Source organism: Tenrec ecaudatus, chromosome 14, assembly GCF_050624435.1.
Source record: "Tenrec ecaudatus isolate mTenEca1 chromosome 14, mTenEca1.hap1, whole genome shotgun sequence".
NCBI classification, from domain to species: domain Eukaryota; kingdom Metazoa; phylum Chordata; class Mammalia; order Afrosoricida; family Tenrecidae; genus Tenrec; species Tenrec ecaudatus.
Genome location: NC_134543.1, coordinates 87,651,059 through 87,667,386, shown reverse-complemented (window position 1 = coordinate 87,667,386; position 16,328 = coordinate 87,651,059). Strand labels below are relative to the sequence as shown.

Genomic DNA, 16,328 nt, shown 5'->3' with positions numbered 1-16,328 from the left:
ACATCATATTTTATCTAACAGAGAGTCAATGAAAAGCAGGAAGACCTTCGAGGAGATGGGTTGACACAGTGCCTGCAGCAATGGGCTCAAACACAGCAGTGACTGTGATGATTTCTCAGGATCCGACAGGGGTTCAGCCTGCTGTATGAGTACCATCCTAGGGTTTCCAAGAGTCAGAATAAAGTTAATGACACCCAACAACAGCACAGCAACAGCAGACTTAACCCAGATTTCTTTAAACGGATTAAATATAGACTATGACAGAAAATATGCCCCTTATATTGAAATGCTACATCTTTGGTCAAAAGTCTGTAAGGATGGAATTATAATGAACAGAGATAACATGTCGGGAAGACCACTAGTGTAGAATATGTTATGCTAGAAGTTAGATTAAGAGGTGAAAGGGAAGCTAAGACATAATAAGTCCTGGGTGCCAGACCCCAGAGTTTATGGGTCATGACTGTCATCATGTGTTGCTGTCATTAGTGCTGCCAAGTCAGTTCCATCTTAGAGCAACCCTGTGTGCCACGGAGTGAAGCATTGTCCGGTCCTAGGCCATCCTCACAACTGTTATGTCTGTGTTTATGTTTGTAGCCATCATGTCAATCTATCCTGTCAAGAGTTTCCCTCTTTTTTTGCTAACTCTCCTCTTTGCCAAGCATGCTATCTTTATCAGGGGCTAGCCATGACATGCCCCTCTCTTTACCAGGGACTGGTCTCTCTTGATAACATGCCCAAAGTATCCCTTCTAAGGCGCACTTCGGCTGTGCTTCTTTCACCACATCTTTGTTCTTCGAGAGGCCCACAGTACTTTCAATGTTTTTTGCCAACACCAAAATCCAAATGCATCATTGTCCAACTTTCACACACATAGATGACTGAAGATACCATGGCTTGGGACAAGCACATCTTATCATCAAAGGGACATCTTTGCTCTTTTAACTCTTTACAAAGGTCTTCAGTGTAGACTTAGCAGACTCCTCTCTTAGATGGCTGCTTGTTTTAAGTTAAGACTGTAAGACTCCAGATGCTATTTTTCTAATAGCCAGCACCATCTGATTTCTTAACCACATTTTGCTATCACATTTATATCTTCAGTGATCTCTTCATAAAAGTGAGTATCAATCAGGGCCATGTCACAAGACCTAATTGTTCTTATATTGGGCTAAGGACAATTGGGATCTCAAAATCCATTCATATGTCTATGGTTTATATATGTCTATGTCCCTGGTTCACTTTTGAGCTATCAGTGTCATGTTGTTGGAGCACACCATAAATCATCTCTATGGAGCATAAGCTAATGGGATTGATAGCATCATTATTTTACTCATTGGTATGCAATTTAAAATACTGTTGATAAAAACAATTCATACATATGTATGACATCAATGTATTCTTTTAAACTATTTCTTAATTTCTTATCGATTGAGGTTTTCTCTTTTTTATTTGGCCATTGTTGCGGGTCCTTGTTTGTTTTTTTCTCTCTGTTTTGTATGTTTTTCTGTACAGAGAAGTCAGGATGGGTGGATCTATGAGAACAACAAAGATAAATGGCACCTGGTGGCACAGAAGGGGAGCTAGGGTGAAGTGGGGAGCCAACAGCAATGGGTACAAGAAGGAAAAACAATATTCAAGGTTCATTGTGGTGAAGAATGCACAACCCTTCATAATATGTTGAAAAACTGAATTGTGTGATATATTAACTATATAGCAACATAACTATTTTTCAAAAAGTCTTGTGCCACAGGTTTACCCAATTCAATATGCCATTTGATGTCTAGACTGAATATTGATATTGAATCCAAGTAAAATGAAATGTTTTGGCATTTCAATGTTTTCTTTTTTATGATATTGTCTATTGGTCCAGTTGTGAGGATTTTTATTTGGTTTACATTGAGTGACAATTCCTACTGGAAACTTTAGTCTTTGATTTTCATTAAGAAGTACTTCAAATCCTTCTCATTCTCATCAAGCACGGTTATGTCATCAATATGTTGCCATTGTTAATAAGCTTATTCCAATCCTATTGCCAGGCTCTTCACATTGTCCATCTTCTCAGCAGGCAGATTGAATAAGTGTGGTGACAGGGTCCAGCCCCAGAGCACACATTTTCTTCCAGCATGACGTAGCTCCTCATTCTCTTTGAACAAGTACCTCTTGGTCTAATTACAGGTTCCTCATGAACACCATGGCATGTTCTGGAATTTCCATTCTTCACAATGTTATCCATAGTTTATTGTGATTCCCACAATTGATACTTTTGCATGACCAACAAAAAAAAAACAAATAGGCACCTTGCTGGTTAGTCTCTGCTTTCATTAAAGATCCATCTGATATCAGCAATGACATCTCCTGTCCACCATATTCTTCTGAATCTGGCTGGAATTGATATTAGCTCCTTGTCAATGTACTATTGCAGTTGTTTTTGAATTATGAACAAAATATCACTTGCATGTGCTATTAATGATATTCTTGGATTATTTCCTCATTTTCTTAGGTAATTTCTCTTTGAATGGAAACAAATTCAAGACTCTGCTAGAAGGATGACCAAAATAGCTATTTTCTAAACTTTGGGGTATAGACAGTGGTGCCTTGGCTTGGAAACATTCCATTGATATTCCATCCATTCCTGGAGTTTTTATTGTTATAGCTATTTTGTCCTAATGTCTTTAATGTAGTTTATACTTCTTCCTCGATATCATCAATTCTTAATCATCTGTTAGCATCTAAGTGTCATTTAAAACCGATGAAGTTGGAATAGCTAGCACAATCATTGAGAGACTGCTGTTGGGTTCACTGAGTTATTTCTGGAAGATGAAGAAGGAGTCCTGAGAAGGCTGTGGTTCAAACAAGAGGGAGTGATAGACAAAATTAAATATTACTCACAAGTCAAAAACAGTGAAATCTGAGTGAGGACCAATAAGAGCAAAGACAATGGTAATTGTGGTAGAAGTTTTATTGGAGTGACTGACTGGGTCGAAGAGGCACAGTAAAAATATAAAGGCTTTTAGATACATTGCAGTAAATAAAAGGGACACTGAGGTGATATATTGAGGAAGAAAAAAGGAAAATGGTTTTGTTTTGGATTATATGCTGAAGGTAAATGTGTAATAAGAAAAGGAAAGTTGATGCAAAAAGGAAAGAGAAGAATTGCCAGCATAATGGCCTTGCACAGAAAACAGCGGATGGAATTTGGTGCACAGGTGGACACGTTGACATTTGTGGGATCAATATTAGGCAACATCATCTCGGTCACAGGGTCAGACATGCAGGATAAAGGTTTTTAAGAGACCTGAAGAAATTTTCTGCTAACATATCTTTCAGCAAAATAGCAAGCAAAGTGATAGGTGAAAAATTTGGATGGGAAATAAGGCATTTGAGGATCTAGACCACTTTTTCTGTAGTCTGATTATTTTTAGTATGCACGTGGTTTATAATAATAAATATTTAAATTTGAGATTAATTTCAAAATGTAAAAAAAATAACTCTACTATTGGATTTTGGTATCTAGATATGTTTGGGGGTTCTGCCTACTATATGTGCTGTCATATGAAACTTGATTTTGGAAATAACATAATTCAGAGAAGCATCAGCATGAGAGGTTTCTGATTGATTAGAGGAGATCTGATTAATGTATAGTGACCATAGATCATTGGGGATAATCTGGTGTCATTTTTCTGTTGGTGAAAGGCAAAAACTAATTAGGTAGGTCTTCTATACTGTCCTTCTAGATCTTCTGTATTGTTCTGGGAGCCAACTCTGGAATCCCAGCCTATTGGCTGCTCTTCTGGGCTTTTTAATCTTTATGTAAGTACTTAATCCCCCATATTGAATTATCTTTTCAAAATAATTAGGAAGGTCTCTGCTATCTGCCACAAATAAACTGACCCGACAGGGAACTATCACTATCATACTCAAGTTCAAATTCACTCATTGGTTTCATATGCATTTTTTAGTCTTATCTACATTTTCCCCCTTTCAACTTGTCATGTGCCGATTCAATAATCTTTTCATGGAAGCTTTCACTTCCTGGTTCCGAAGAGTATAAATCACCGGATTCAACAGAGGGAAAATCACTGTGTGGAAAAGAGAAACCACTTTGTCAGCAGAGAAAGTTCTGAAGGGGCGAGTGTAGATGAAAATGGCAGGTCCGAACATGAGAAACACGATGATGATGTGAGTGGTGCACGTGGACACGGCCTTGCGCTTCCCTGCAGACGAGCACCCTTTTAAATGGAAGAGGATGACGGCGTAGGAGGCCAGAAGGCCGAGAAAACACAGGAGGATGAGCAAGCCGTTATTGGAGACGATCAGGACCTCCACTAAGAGAGTGTCTGTGCAGGCCAGCTGCACGACTTGCGGGACATCGCAGAAGAAGTTATCCAGCTGGTTGGAGCCACAGAAAGGCAAGTGGAGGATAAGTGCCACTTGTACAAAGGCATGCGCAAAGCTTCCCAGGAACAGCGCCCCCATGAACGCATAGCAAACTCGCGGTTTCATAATCGCTGAATAGTGTAGAGGTCGACATATGGCTATATAGCGATCCAAAGCCATGAAAACAAGAAGGAACATCTCTCCTACTCCAAGGAAGTGCAAAAAAAAGAGCTGAGTGATGCATCCTGGATAGGAAATCACCTTCCTCTCAGAAAAGAAATCCATCAGCATCCTGGGAGCCACAATGAACGAATAGGACGCATCCAGGAAAGCCAAGTTGCCCAGGAAGAAGTAGAGGGGAGCTGAGAGACCAGGATCTGATACAATGGTGAGGATGATGAGGAAATTTCCAGGAAGGACGATGAGGTAGAAAACTAACACTAGCACAAAGATTAGGAGTTGAAGGTCTCGAGACTGAGTAAGACCGAGAAGGACGAATTCTGTCATTACAGTGGTATTTCTTATCTCCATCTTCGTGGCCTGGGGTGCAGAAAGAAGCAAGGAGCGCTTCTTCAGCAAAAACAAACAAACAAAACATTTAACACTCCTTACCTAAGCCAAAAGCAACATAGACTATTGGCAAACTCCCCTAACCTTTATTCATTTGGATTAAAACAAAAACAAACACACAAAACCCCTAATCTCAAATCAACACTCTTACTTCCATTCAGCCATGTACTTCTATGGAGCTGTTCTTCACTTCAGGAGTCTAGGTTCCTGCACCCTGGAATTCCTACCTTCTTGAGCCCAGTCCTCATTCAGATGCAGCATAACTTCAAGCATCAAGATCTTTGACTTTATTTGGGAAATATGTTTGAGGCTTATCTATTTGGGTGGGGGAGATAGACCTATTTTTTCTTAATCACACAAGCCTAAAACTGTATTCCTTTGGTCCCTGTGGAAAACCCTGTTCCCCCTGTTAACTCTGCTTACTCTCTGTATGATTTTATTTATATGCCTAGTGCCCTGCCTCTAGTCTGGTGATCTTATATACTGTAACCCCAAACTGATCATCAGGTTTCCACATAATAACTCTGCCGTTCACTAAACTTAAAAGTAGTCCCCTAGTTGTATCCTTGGTTGAATATCACATTTGTGGCCACTTCATATACTATTTATGCAGCCTAATTAATACCCTCAGTCTGAAATATGTATAGTCCCAAACCACCTTTCTTTGACCCCAGTATTACACTTATTGGGGCGTCATCAAATAATATGTCAACAAATAATATGCTACAATAAAAAATTGACAGTATAAAATACTTCTTGTGAAATGATCTTAACTCACATATTTTTGGAATGAAAGTGTTAAAATTGTTATAAATATCTTGCAGTTTAAATCCTTATGTAAAAGAAAAGGAAATTTTTATCTGGTTTGCAAATGATAGAAGAATGTAAGGTGTATACAACTCAGATTAAATTGTTTAAGAAATTATTTCTCACAGCTTTAAATCAATTGATGCATCTTTTGGTTGCATATTCAAAACATTAAAAATGAGATAGCTAGTCCAAAATTGCTCCTTTGCTGAGATTTGAAGTCCAACCCTGTCCAAACTGTTGTGGAAAAAATTCTGTTTCAGAGGCCAGTATGCCAGTCTTTTTAGTGGACTGTACTCATTTCAGAAGGTGTACATGATTATCCAATGAGATGTCAAATTAATTAATAATATATCACCAAAACCTAACTGCTATCAAGTTCATCTGACTCACAGCAACCCTCTGTACCGGACAGAGTGGAATTGCTCTGTAAGGTTTCCAAAATTGTAAGTCTTTACTGAAGCAGGCTGCCTCGTCTTTCTCCTGGGGAGCAACCTGTGGGTTTGAACCACTGACATTTTGGTTGGCAGTGGAGGGCTTCACCCACTGCATCACCTGGGCCTCATTTATATATAGCACTAGTTAGCACTATTTATATGCATGCATATAAATATGCCTACCACACTGTATTCTAAACTTATAAAATTGTATTTGAAAATATTTATAATATAAATGACATATTGCTATATTTGATATATATAATTTATAAATAAGTACCAGGAGGTATCAAAATATGGAATTATTTTCAAAGTTATGTATTTAATTTTTTAATAAAACAACCTTATCACCTTCCAAGTACTCTCCATTGCACTTAATACATTTGTGAAATCTGCAATTTTATTCTTGGAAACATTTTTCAAACTCATTTGTTTGGGTGGCTTACAGCGCCACCCTCATTGATTTTCACCTCTTCTATGCTGTCAAATCACAGTTCTTTCATGTACCTCTTCATTCATGGAAACAAAAACAAGTTGCAGAGTAAAATCAGATGAAGAAGGTATGTGGGACAAGAGAGGCGTGCAGGGTATTTTTTTTTTTTTTTTGTCAAACATTGGTGTATTGAGATGGCTGCATGAGAAGATGCACTGTCACGGTGGCAATGCCAGACCCTTGTCTGCCACAAATCAGGCCTTTTTGGTAGCATGCTGTTATACTACCTTTTCAGAACCTCTAAATAGAAAGACGATTAGCAGCCTGACCTGGTTGAACAAACTCCAAATGCAGCACAAGATGGTATTTTCATCCATTCGGGAAGTTGACGGACGTCCAGAATGAGGTTTGTCATCAATCAGCATTTTCCCCTTTTGGAAATGAGAAAAGTACTCATACACTTGAGTTTTTTCCATAGCAATGTCCTTGTAAGCTGTATTCAGCATCACCACAGATTCAATGTCATTTTTCCCAAGCAGGAAACAAAATCTCACGGCTGCAGGCTGTTCTCTTAAGTCAGCCATCACAAAAAAAGAGGTTCAAATGAAACTGCTTTCACGAAAAGATTTACTGTGACCAGAGAGAACCTTCCCAGGATACACCACTGGCTGCACTACCCCAAAACTGAGTTGCTGGATGCCCGCCTAGCGGGAATACTACAAAACCTCACCCAGCAGAGCTTTGCTCCAGATGTTTGTTTGTTTTGTTTGGGGGGTGTGATTAAAAATGTTTTACAATGGGATACATTTTTATGGGAAAATGTCTGATCTATAGCAAAAGACAACAATGTAATATGTTCAAAAGTGACCCGTGATTGAGTCACACATGTTTAAAGTCAGTGCTATGGAACATAGGTGCAGAAAGGTGTGGAAATCTTTGGCAGAACGTGATAGTGATGTGGTCCCTAGAGAAAAGGCAGAAAGAGACAGGGATGAGAAAAGGAAGGAGGAGGAGAGTCATAGAAAAGTCCAAAGAACAGAGTCCCTCTGCACAGTACTATAGTGGGTTATATCTTTTAGGAAACATCAGAACTATCTGCTTTTATAAATCTCTAAAACTGAATGCAAAGACAGCACAAAAGATCATTTTAATGTGTCTCTAAGCTGAATATCCCACAGATTCACTATGAACCAAATAATACCAAATGACAGTGAACTAGGAGGTAGTTAAAGCTGAACAGTCAATGTTTCCAATGGGTGCCAGAAAGTAAAAGTGGAATTTATCAAAATGATATAATACATCAGCACACACGTGAACACAATCAGCATGTTTGTTTGCACATGCAAAATCCAGAGAGTAAGGACAAAGGGTGATCAGATGTACAATGTTCTGGGTAAAAAAAGAAACAAAAATGCTAATTTCTGTTCAGCACTCTTATTTGTATTAAACCATGTACTTCTGATGACTGGCTCTGCACTTGAGGACTCTAGGATCCTACATCTTGAAATCTTACCTTCTTGCCATGTAACTCCAAGTATCCAGATCTTTGACTTTATTAAGAAGTATTATGCTTGAAACTTAGCTATTTTGTAGGTTTAGATCTATTTTTTTACTCCATCATACAACCCCGAAACTGTGTGAGCTGTTTGCTGCCAAAAATAAAAAAAAAAGTCAGCAATTACAGGCATCTAAAAGGGACAGATGAGGAAGAAAATAGCTACTTGAGTCAAATTTGTGGAAAGAAGTTAAAATAAGGTAAGAACTAAATACAATTTAATAAGATACAATTATTGCCAGAACAGGGGGAGGGGGGCTCTCCTTTCAATCAATGTTTAGAGGTTAAAACAGAAATCACCACCCCAATCATTATGCGCAGTCAAAAAGTATTGCTATTGAGTTTTCAGTTAATACAAATGAGTACATTCCAAATAAAACATGTTTAACGGGTTTCTGTGATCCGTCTGTAGATACGTTTTCACAATAATACGTTAATCTTAGTTTCAGGAGGCTTCGTTCCAAAAATTCCAATCCAAACAGTGTCTTCCACAGGGATGTGCTGCCAGTTTAATTGAAGGCAGGAAGGGCAGCTCTGGAAGGTTAGGGCAGCCCTGTTTGGTATGCGGGGGCCCGGGGGCGTGGGCGGGGAGGGCAGTTCCAGTAAAATAGTCCTGATCTTGAAGGATACAGGGACTTATCAGGACAAAGTCTTAACACAACTGAAAGCTGCACGATTCAGAAAAAGATCCGGACAATTGTTCCAAGGATGTCCCCCTACTGCACTGCTCCCCATCACGACATCATTGTGAGAGCGGGAAAGGTGTGCTCCACAAGAATTTCATTCGGAACTTCCCCGGTCACCCGGCAGCCCTGATCTTGCCCCTTCAGATTTCTTTTGGGCCCCCAAACTCCAAAAGCATTTAAAATATCACACTTTTAGTCTGGTAAAGCTGCCACAGTGACTTTTTTTGAGAAGTACAAATTCTACAAGAGAAAAAAAAAGGACATACTACCTTCAGAAGTGTACAGACCTCGATTTGCAATATGTGGGGAAAAATACCTTCACATGGTGATGCTTTTGCTTAATAAACTCTCCTATAATTTTCTTTAATATTTTTTTTACTTAACCTTCCTATCTCCAATCTTTCTTTCAAGTTCTGCTAACTAGGAGCCCTGGTTGTACATTAGGCTGTGATCAGCATGGTTGGCAGTTCAAAACCACCAGAAACTTCTTGGGAGAAAAATTGGGCTTTTTACTCCCATAAACAGCTACAGCTGTGGAAACCCACAGGGGTTCCTATGAGTCAGCACTGACTGATGGCAGTGAGAGAGGTGCCCTGGTTGCACAGCTGTCCAGAGCTCAGCTGCTAAGGAGCCCACCAACTCTCCAGAGGAGAAATATAAGTCAGTCTGCCTTCATAAAGATGTACAGCCTTGGAAATTGTGAGGCAATTCCACTCTGTCCTACAGGGTGGCTGGGAGTCGAATCCACTTGCTGACAACACGTTGTTAGTTGTGGGTCAGAGTCATCTGATTTTGACAATGATAGGGAGTACGGAGTAGGAGACATGCTTCCACCTTCACTCTTAGTGTGGAAACACAAACCCCCACACCATCGTTCTACATGCCTCGCATCCAGGTTGTGGTTAGAACAGCTCTTTGTTTGCAATACTTATCCATGAGTCCTTCTGTATGTTACCTCTCTTTCTTTCTCACCCTTTTCATTCACCAAACACCTTCCTTGCTTAATTGACATTAAAAAGTTTGATGGTGGCTCATTTCCCCTGTTAACATGTTGCTCTGTTTTCTCTTCCCACAGCCATTTTTTAAAATTGTAATTTTTTTCATCTTTCTCTCTCTAAGTCCTCTATTTTCTTTCATTTGTAATGTTTTCCCCTTTTAATGTCTATGTGCATTGCTATTCCATTCTAGCCAACTCCTGTCTTGCCTTTGCATCTAAAAACCAAAAGCTTCATTTGGTTTCCTTTGCCAGTAAGACTGAGAAATGTGCCTCCTTCGTAACATCTCCACTTATTAATATTTTGTGCACAGAATCCAAGTGTAACTCACAGAACGAAAAGAGTAACTCACTCCTCAGTAATAATTTTGAATAATATCCTGCTTGAAACACACCAGATATGAAACGTCCATTAATTCTTCCCCTTCCTTCAGCTCTTATTTCTGCAGGTAAGTGAGCCCCCTCCCCCCCAAAAATGATGATTTATTTGTTCGACTAAATTTTATTAATCGTGTTTTAATGAAATTCATTTATTAGCAAATTTTCCAAAATTAGGACAGCACTGTTTGTCATCACACTGATATAAATGTGCATGTCATTTAGGTATAGAATAACTTGTTTTCTATATTGTGAAAAATGTGAGTCAGGCTGAAGAATATAATCAAATACTTCCCTGATATTCAATTGCTACTGACCCAGTGAGGAGTATAAAAAGCATTCCGCATACACAACATCACCCAGAAAATTCCTTGATTAGGAAAAAGGATATTTCCGGCCATGTAGAATGTGCCTTGGTTTTAGAATTGTTTAATCTTTCTCTAACCCCTTGGCTCAGCAATTCACAGTATGACTTTGGAAAGCCATGTCATTGTAACAAGCCGGACTTCTCTTCTGTCAAATAAAATATGTGTCTACTCTTTCAATCTGACAAGTTTCATATGAGGATTAAGTGAGGTAACGGTTATAAGTAACTCATACTAATATGGTTAAACCAAAGAAGAACCTGAAAATACTTATGTATTAAAAGATAGCTGTATTAAATAGACACATACCAAAAAAGTATTTGCCAATATCTTTGAAGAACAATGTCCTTTGCACAAATCTGAGTTATTAATAATAATGAATGAATTAGTCAACAGTTACCTCGAAGTCAATCCTAACTCCTAGTGAATCCATGAATCCAGAACATTCCATGAATCCAGAACAGAACCGCGCTCCATAGGTCTTTTCAGTGGCTGGTTTCTCAACGTGGAGCGTCAGGCTTCCCTTCTATAAAGCCTATGTAGACTCCACCTCCAAGTTGTCAATTAGAGGCTAAGCAAGTTAACTTTTGCCCCACTCGGTGATTAATGGGAAAAAAAATATTGAGGTTTTAGTGAAATCTTCATGGAAAGTAGTGCAAGGCAGTTGGTGGTTTTTGCACAAAGTTTTTCTTGGTTTTACAACTTTTTCTTTAACTATCAAAGTTCTGTATTTGTGAATGATACAATCATAGGCTGTCCTTCAGTAAGAACATCAAATCTCTTTAGTCTCCAGAGCACTTAGCTTACCCTATTCTGGATTTTTCTTCCTTCCATCTGTACTTTAAAGAAAATCATAGTTATCATCCATTTGCTTTAATCACAAATATTAACAACCCAATGCTCTTGATAATTTCACTTTATTATGGTAATGAAATGAAAACATTTGGTTCCTCTTTAAGGTAATTCGAAATAGCATGAGTAAACAACGTATTTATTAGTGGAGAGGTGAGAAAATACTGCACCTTTAAACATTGACATTAAATGATTCATACTAAAACACTGACCTCTAACTTGGCATTCCAAGACACCACAGGAACCCAGGAAAATAGTTGGAGGGTTGTTTTTTCCTTAGTCTTTTCCTCCTTTTGGTTTCCTGTAAGTATGAAGACCTACCTGAAATTTGACTCTGTAGAGTTCTCAAGCTGTTCTCATAAAGCAGCCACCCCTCTTGATAAAAAATTAACTGACCATTCTTGCCTATGTTGACAAATACTCTTTTCACACAGGGGATCACTGGATTTATAATGTAGTGAAGAAAGCACTTTGGGAATTTGAGAATATTTCCAATGGGACTTACAATATCAAGTCAACTGGACAAAGTGAAATACCAGAAATCCTTTGTGAGGAATAAAGTTTAAAATGTGTCATTAAGGTCTCACTGGTTTAATTCTATGGTCTAAAATCAAAATTTTACTTATGAAATAAATATGTTTCCTATTTATATATATTTGTTAGATCAAAAATAAATAAAAAGGTGATGAAAGCTAGTTACACCTTGTAATAAAATTCAAAAGAAATCAACTCAAATAAAAGATTGTTGATGCCATCAAGAAAGCAATCAGGGACAAGTCTAGGCACAAAATTTACAAGATACCAAAAACTTGAGTACACATAATAAATATCTTAATGCAATATTTGGTAAAATTGGAATTCATGCAAAGAGATTATCACAAGTTTCAATTTCTGATTTTTCTTTTTGCCTCATGCTCTAATATAGATCAATATGACACTGTTACTGATCCTGATTTTACTTATTTTTGTTGTTGTTAATCATCAAGGAGTTTTAAAAATTAATTTCATTCTTTTAAAATATAATCAAATTATTTTTATCTTGGTTGATGAGATTTTATCACTCCATTAAATGTTTTACCCAACATAAGCACCTCACATGTCTCCTAACCTCAATGCAGTTCTGATCCTAAAAGCAAATCATAGGGTAAGTTGATTTTGAGTGTGTAAGATTTTGATTTTTAAAATCTTTTTTCTTATACCTATTCTGTGTTTAATTTTCTTTTTATAATTTCTTAAGATGACAACTTGGCTAAGTTATGGCACCATTTACCACTTTCCTAATAGCAACATAAAGTTACAAATTTCTACATGAACATTGCTTTAATTCCATCTCAAAGATATCAATAAATCTTGAGTTTATAATCATTCAATGTGGAATATTGTTTAATATTCTTTATAATTGCTTCTTCAATACAAAGGGTTAGTAAGAAATGTGTGTTTATATGCAGCATTTTTCATTAATTTTTGCCTTTATTACTTATTTCTTATATAGTTACTGAAGATGAGAAAATAATATATGTTAAGCCTTTTTATGAGTCAATATATGGTATGTCTTGGTAAAAGTGCCACATGCATTTGAAAAGCATTTATTACAGTATTAGGTGCAGTGCTATATACAGCAGGTCGGTCAAGTCAATTGATGTTGTTAAATGCCATTAAGTTGACTGAATCACAGGGAGCCTCACACAACAAAATGCAACACTGCCCAATTCTGTTATACTTTCACCATGTTGTTATACTTGATCCTACTGTTGTACCACTGTTTTTCAAATCCTCCATATTCCTACTGATCTTTACCTTCTTATTCTATACATTTTCAAGGAAATGTCTTTCAAAATATCAAAATATAAGTTAAATTTTTTTGGCTCTGTCTTATGTTTAACTCTAATTGAAGTTACCCTAGTGGCATAACTGTTAAGCACTCATCTCCTAATTGAAATTTTGTAGCAGTACAAAAGACCTGGCACCAGACTCCCATAGAGTCCAAGCAAAAAACTCCATAGGGAATTCTTCTCAGCCCCACAGGATCACTGGGAGTTGAAAAAGAATCAATAACATCTAACAACAGCATATTTAGTTCAGAAATGTTAATATCTATTATTAGAGGAATATATATAATGTTATGTCTTGTTGATGAACTGACATTTTTAACATTAGGAAGTACCTTTCTCAATACTTAATAATACCCTAGGGTGCTTAAAGTTTACTTGGTTTGATATTAAATGTCAATAATGTTCATATGGTATTTAATTTTCCATCTTTTTATTTCTAATACACCTGTACACTTATCTTTAAAATAAACCACTTTTAAACATTATATACTTGAATCTTGCTATTTTTATACAATCCTAAATCACCACTTTTTGTTTTTGAGGACAAACATCCATTATGTCAGTGCGTTTGGTCCATTTACATTTAAAGTAATTGCTGCTATTTCACCATTGAAAATGCTTTTTCAATTCATTTTTGTTCCTTTGTGTTTTCCTTCCTTCTTTTGAATCAGTTGGGTATGTTTCAGTATATCATTTCCTCCATTATTAAGATTTTATGGCTAACCCGTATAGGTTTTTGTTTTGTTTTATGGTACCTCTAGTGATTACAGTATGTATCTTTAACTTACTACAATCTGCCTTGAGTCATTATTCAAGGATGTTAAAGTTTTACAAAAGTATATGTCCTCCATAAATCCCTTATGAAATTGATATTATGTATTTTACTTGTTATTGTTGTTGCATGCCATTCAAGTCAATTGTGATTCATAATGACCCTATGGAAGAGAGTATAACTGAACCAAAGCATTTCCTAGGTGGGAATCCTGTTAGCAGATGTCTGAGTCTATTCTCCAGTGGAAAGACTGTAGGTTTGAGCCATCAAGCTTACAACTATAGATTGTGTGCTTATCACTGCATCACTAGAGTCTGTGATTTCATTTCTTCACATATAATTCTCGTTGAACTTTCTTTTTTTTTTTAAACATTTTATTAGGGGCTCATACAACTCTTATCACAATCCATACATATACATACATCAATTGTATAAAGCACATCTGTACATTCTTTGCCCTAATCATTTTCTCTCTTTTTTTTCCTTTTCTTTTTTTACATTTTATTAGGGACTCATACAACTCTTATCACAATCCATACATATACATACATCAATTGTATAAAGCACATCCAAACATTCCCTGCCCCAATCATTTTCAAAGCATTTGCTCTCCAATTAAGCCCTTTGCATCAGGTCCTCTTTTTCATTTCCCCTCCCTCCCCGCTCCCCCCTCCCTCATGTGCCCTTGGAAATTTATACATAGTTATTTTGTCATATCTTGCCCTATCTGGAGTCTCCCTCCCCCCCCCCCTTCTCTGCGGTCCCTCTCCCAGGGAGGACCTCACATGTGGATCCTTGTAATCAGTTCCCCCTTTCCAACCTATTCACCCTATACTCTCCCAGCATCGCCCCTCACACCCATGGTCCTCAAGGTATCATCCACCCTGGATTCCCTGTGCCTCTAGCCCTCATATGGACCAGTGAACAACCTCTGCCCTATCCAGCCCTGCAAGGTAGAATTTGGATCATGGTAGTTGGGGGGAGGAAGCATCCAGGATCAGGGGGAAAGCTGTGTTCTTCATGGGTACTACCTCGCACCCTGACTGACTCATCTCCTCTCCTAAACCCCTCTATGAGGGGATCTCCAGTGGCCGACACTTGAGCTTTGGTTCTCCACTCTGCACTTCCCCCTTCTTTCAATATGGTATATATATATATATATATATGCATGTATATATACACACACACATGTATATATACACATACATATATGCTTCTTTTTTTTTTTGCATGATGCCTTATACCTGGTCCCTTGAGAACCTCGTGATCGCACTGGCTGGTGTGCTTCTTCCATGTTGGGTTTTTTGCTTCTGAGCTAGATGGCTGCTTGTTCACCTTCACGCCTTTAAGACCCCAGACACTATCTCTTTTGATAGCCGGGCACCATCCGCTTTCTTCGCCACATTTTCTTATGCACCCATTTGTCTTAAGCGATCCTATCATGGAGGTGTGCACCCAATGATATGATGATTTTTTGTTCTTTGATGCCTGATAACTGATCCCTTTGGGATCACTCGATTACCCAGGCTGGTGTGTTCTTCCATGTGGGCTTTGTTGTTTCTGAGCTAGATGGCCGCTTGTTTATCTTCAAGCCTTTAAGACCCCAGTCACTATCTCTTTTGATAGCCCGGCACCATCAGCTTTCTTCACCACATTAACTTGTTCACCCACTTTGGCTTCAGCAATTGTGTCGGGAAAGTGAGCATCATAGAGTACCAATTTAATAAACCAAAGTATTCATGCATTGAGGGAGTGCTTGAGTAGAGGCCCAAGGTCCGTCCGCTACCTTAATATTAAACCTATAAATGTAGACAATTAGATCTATTTCCCGATCCTCCTATATATGTTTGCATGTACATGTCTTTGTCTAGACCTCCATAAATGCCCCTTGATCCCAGCTCCTTCCTCCATCACCCTTGCCTTTCCTCCTGCCCCACTACGATGCTCCGTCCCCACCTGGGCTACAGCTATACCTCTTCTCTACGCAACCTTACCCTTGAACGTTCCCCATCAGGCCTGCCACTCCCCCCTCACTACCATTTTGGGTCCCATGTTGTTCCCTTGTCCCTGTATTTATTAACACCACTTCCTTACCCTCCTCCCCCTCCCCCAACCGGAACTGTCTGTCCCCACGTAACTATATGTCCCCTTGTTTTTCCTCCAGAGAGTTCATCCAGCCTGTCCTATTCAGACTGACCTGCGGAGACACTAACATGCACGAAAATAAGACAGAGGAAAACAAAGAAACAGTATACAACCAGACAACAAAACAA

General features: G+C 38.2%; 1 protein-coding gene across 1 annotated transcript; it reads right to left on the bottom strand.

The window, feature by feature from the left end:
- Positions 1–3,978: 3,978 nt before the first annotated feature.
- LOC142426678 (olfactory receptor 4N5-like) lies at positions 3,979–4,905 on the bottom strand. Its single transcript, XM_075532261.1, has one exon. The coding sequence runs from the start codon at positions 4,903–4,905 to the stop codon at positions 3,979–3,981; it is 927 nt and encodes a 308-aa protein (XP_075388376.1).
- Between the last annotated feature and the right edge of the window lie 11,423 nt (positions 4,906–16,328).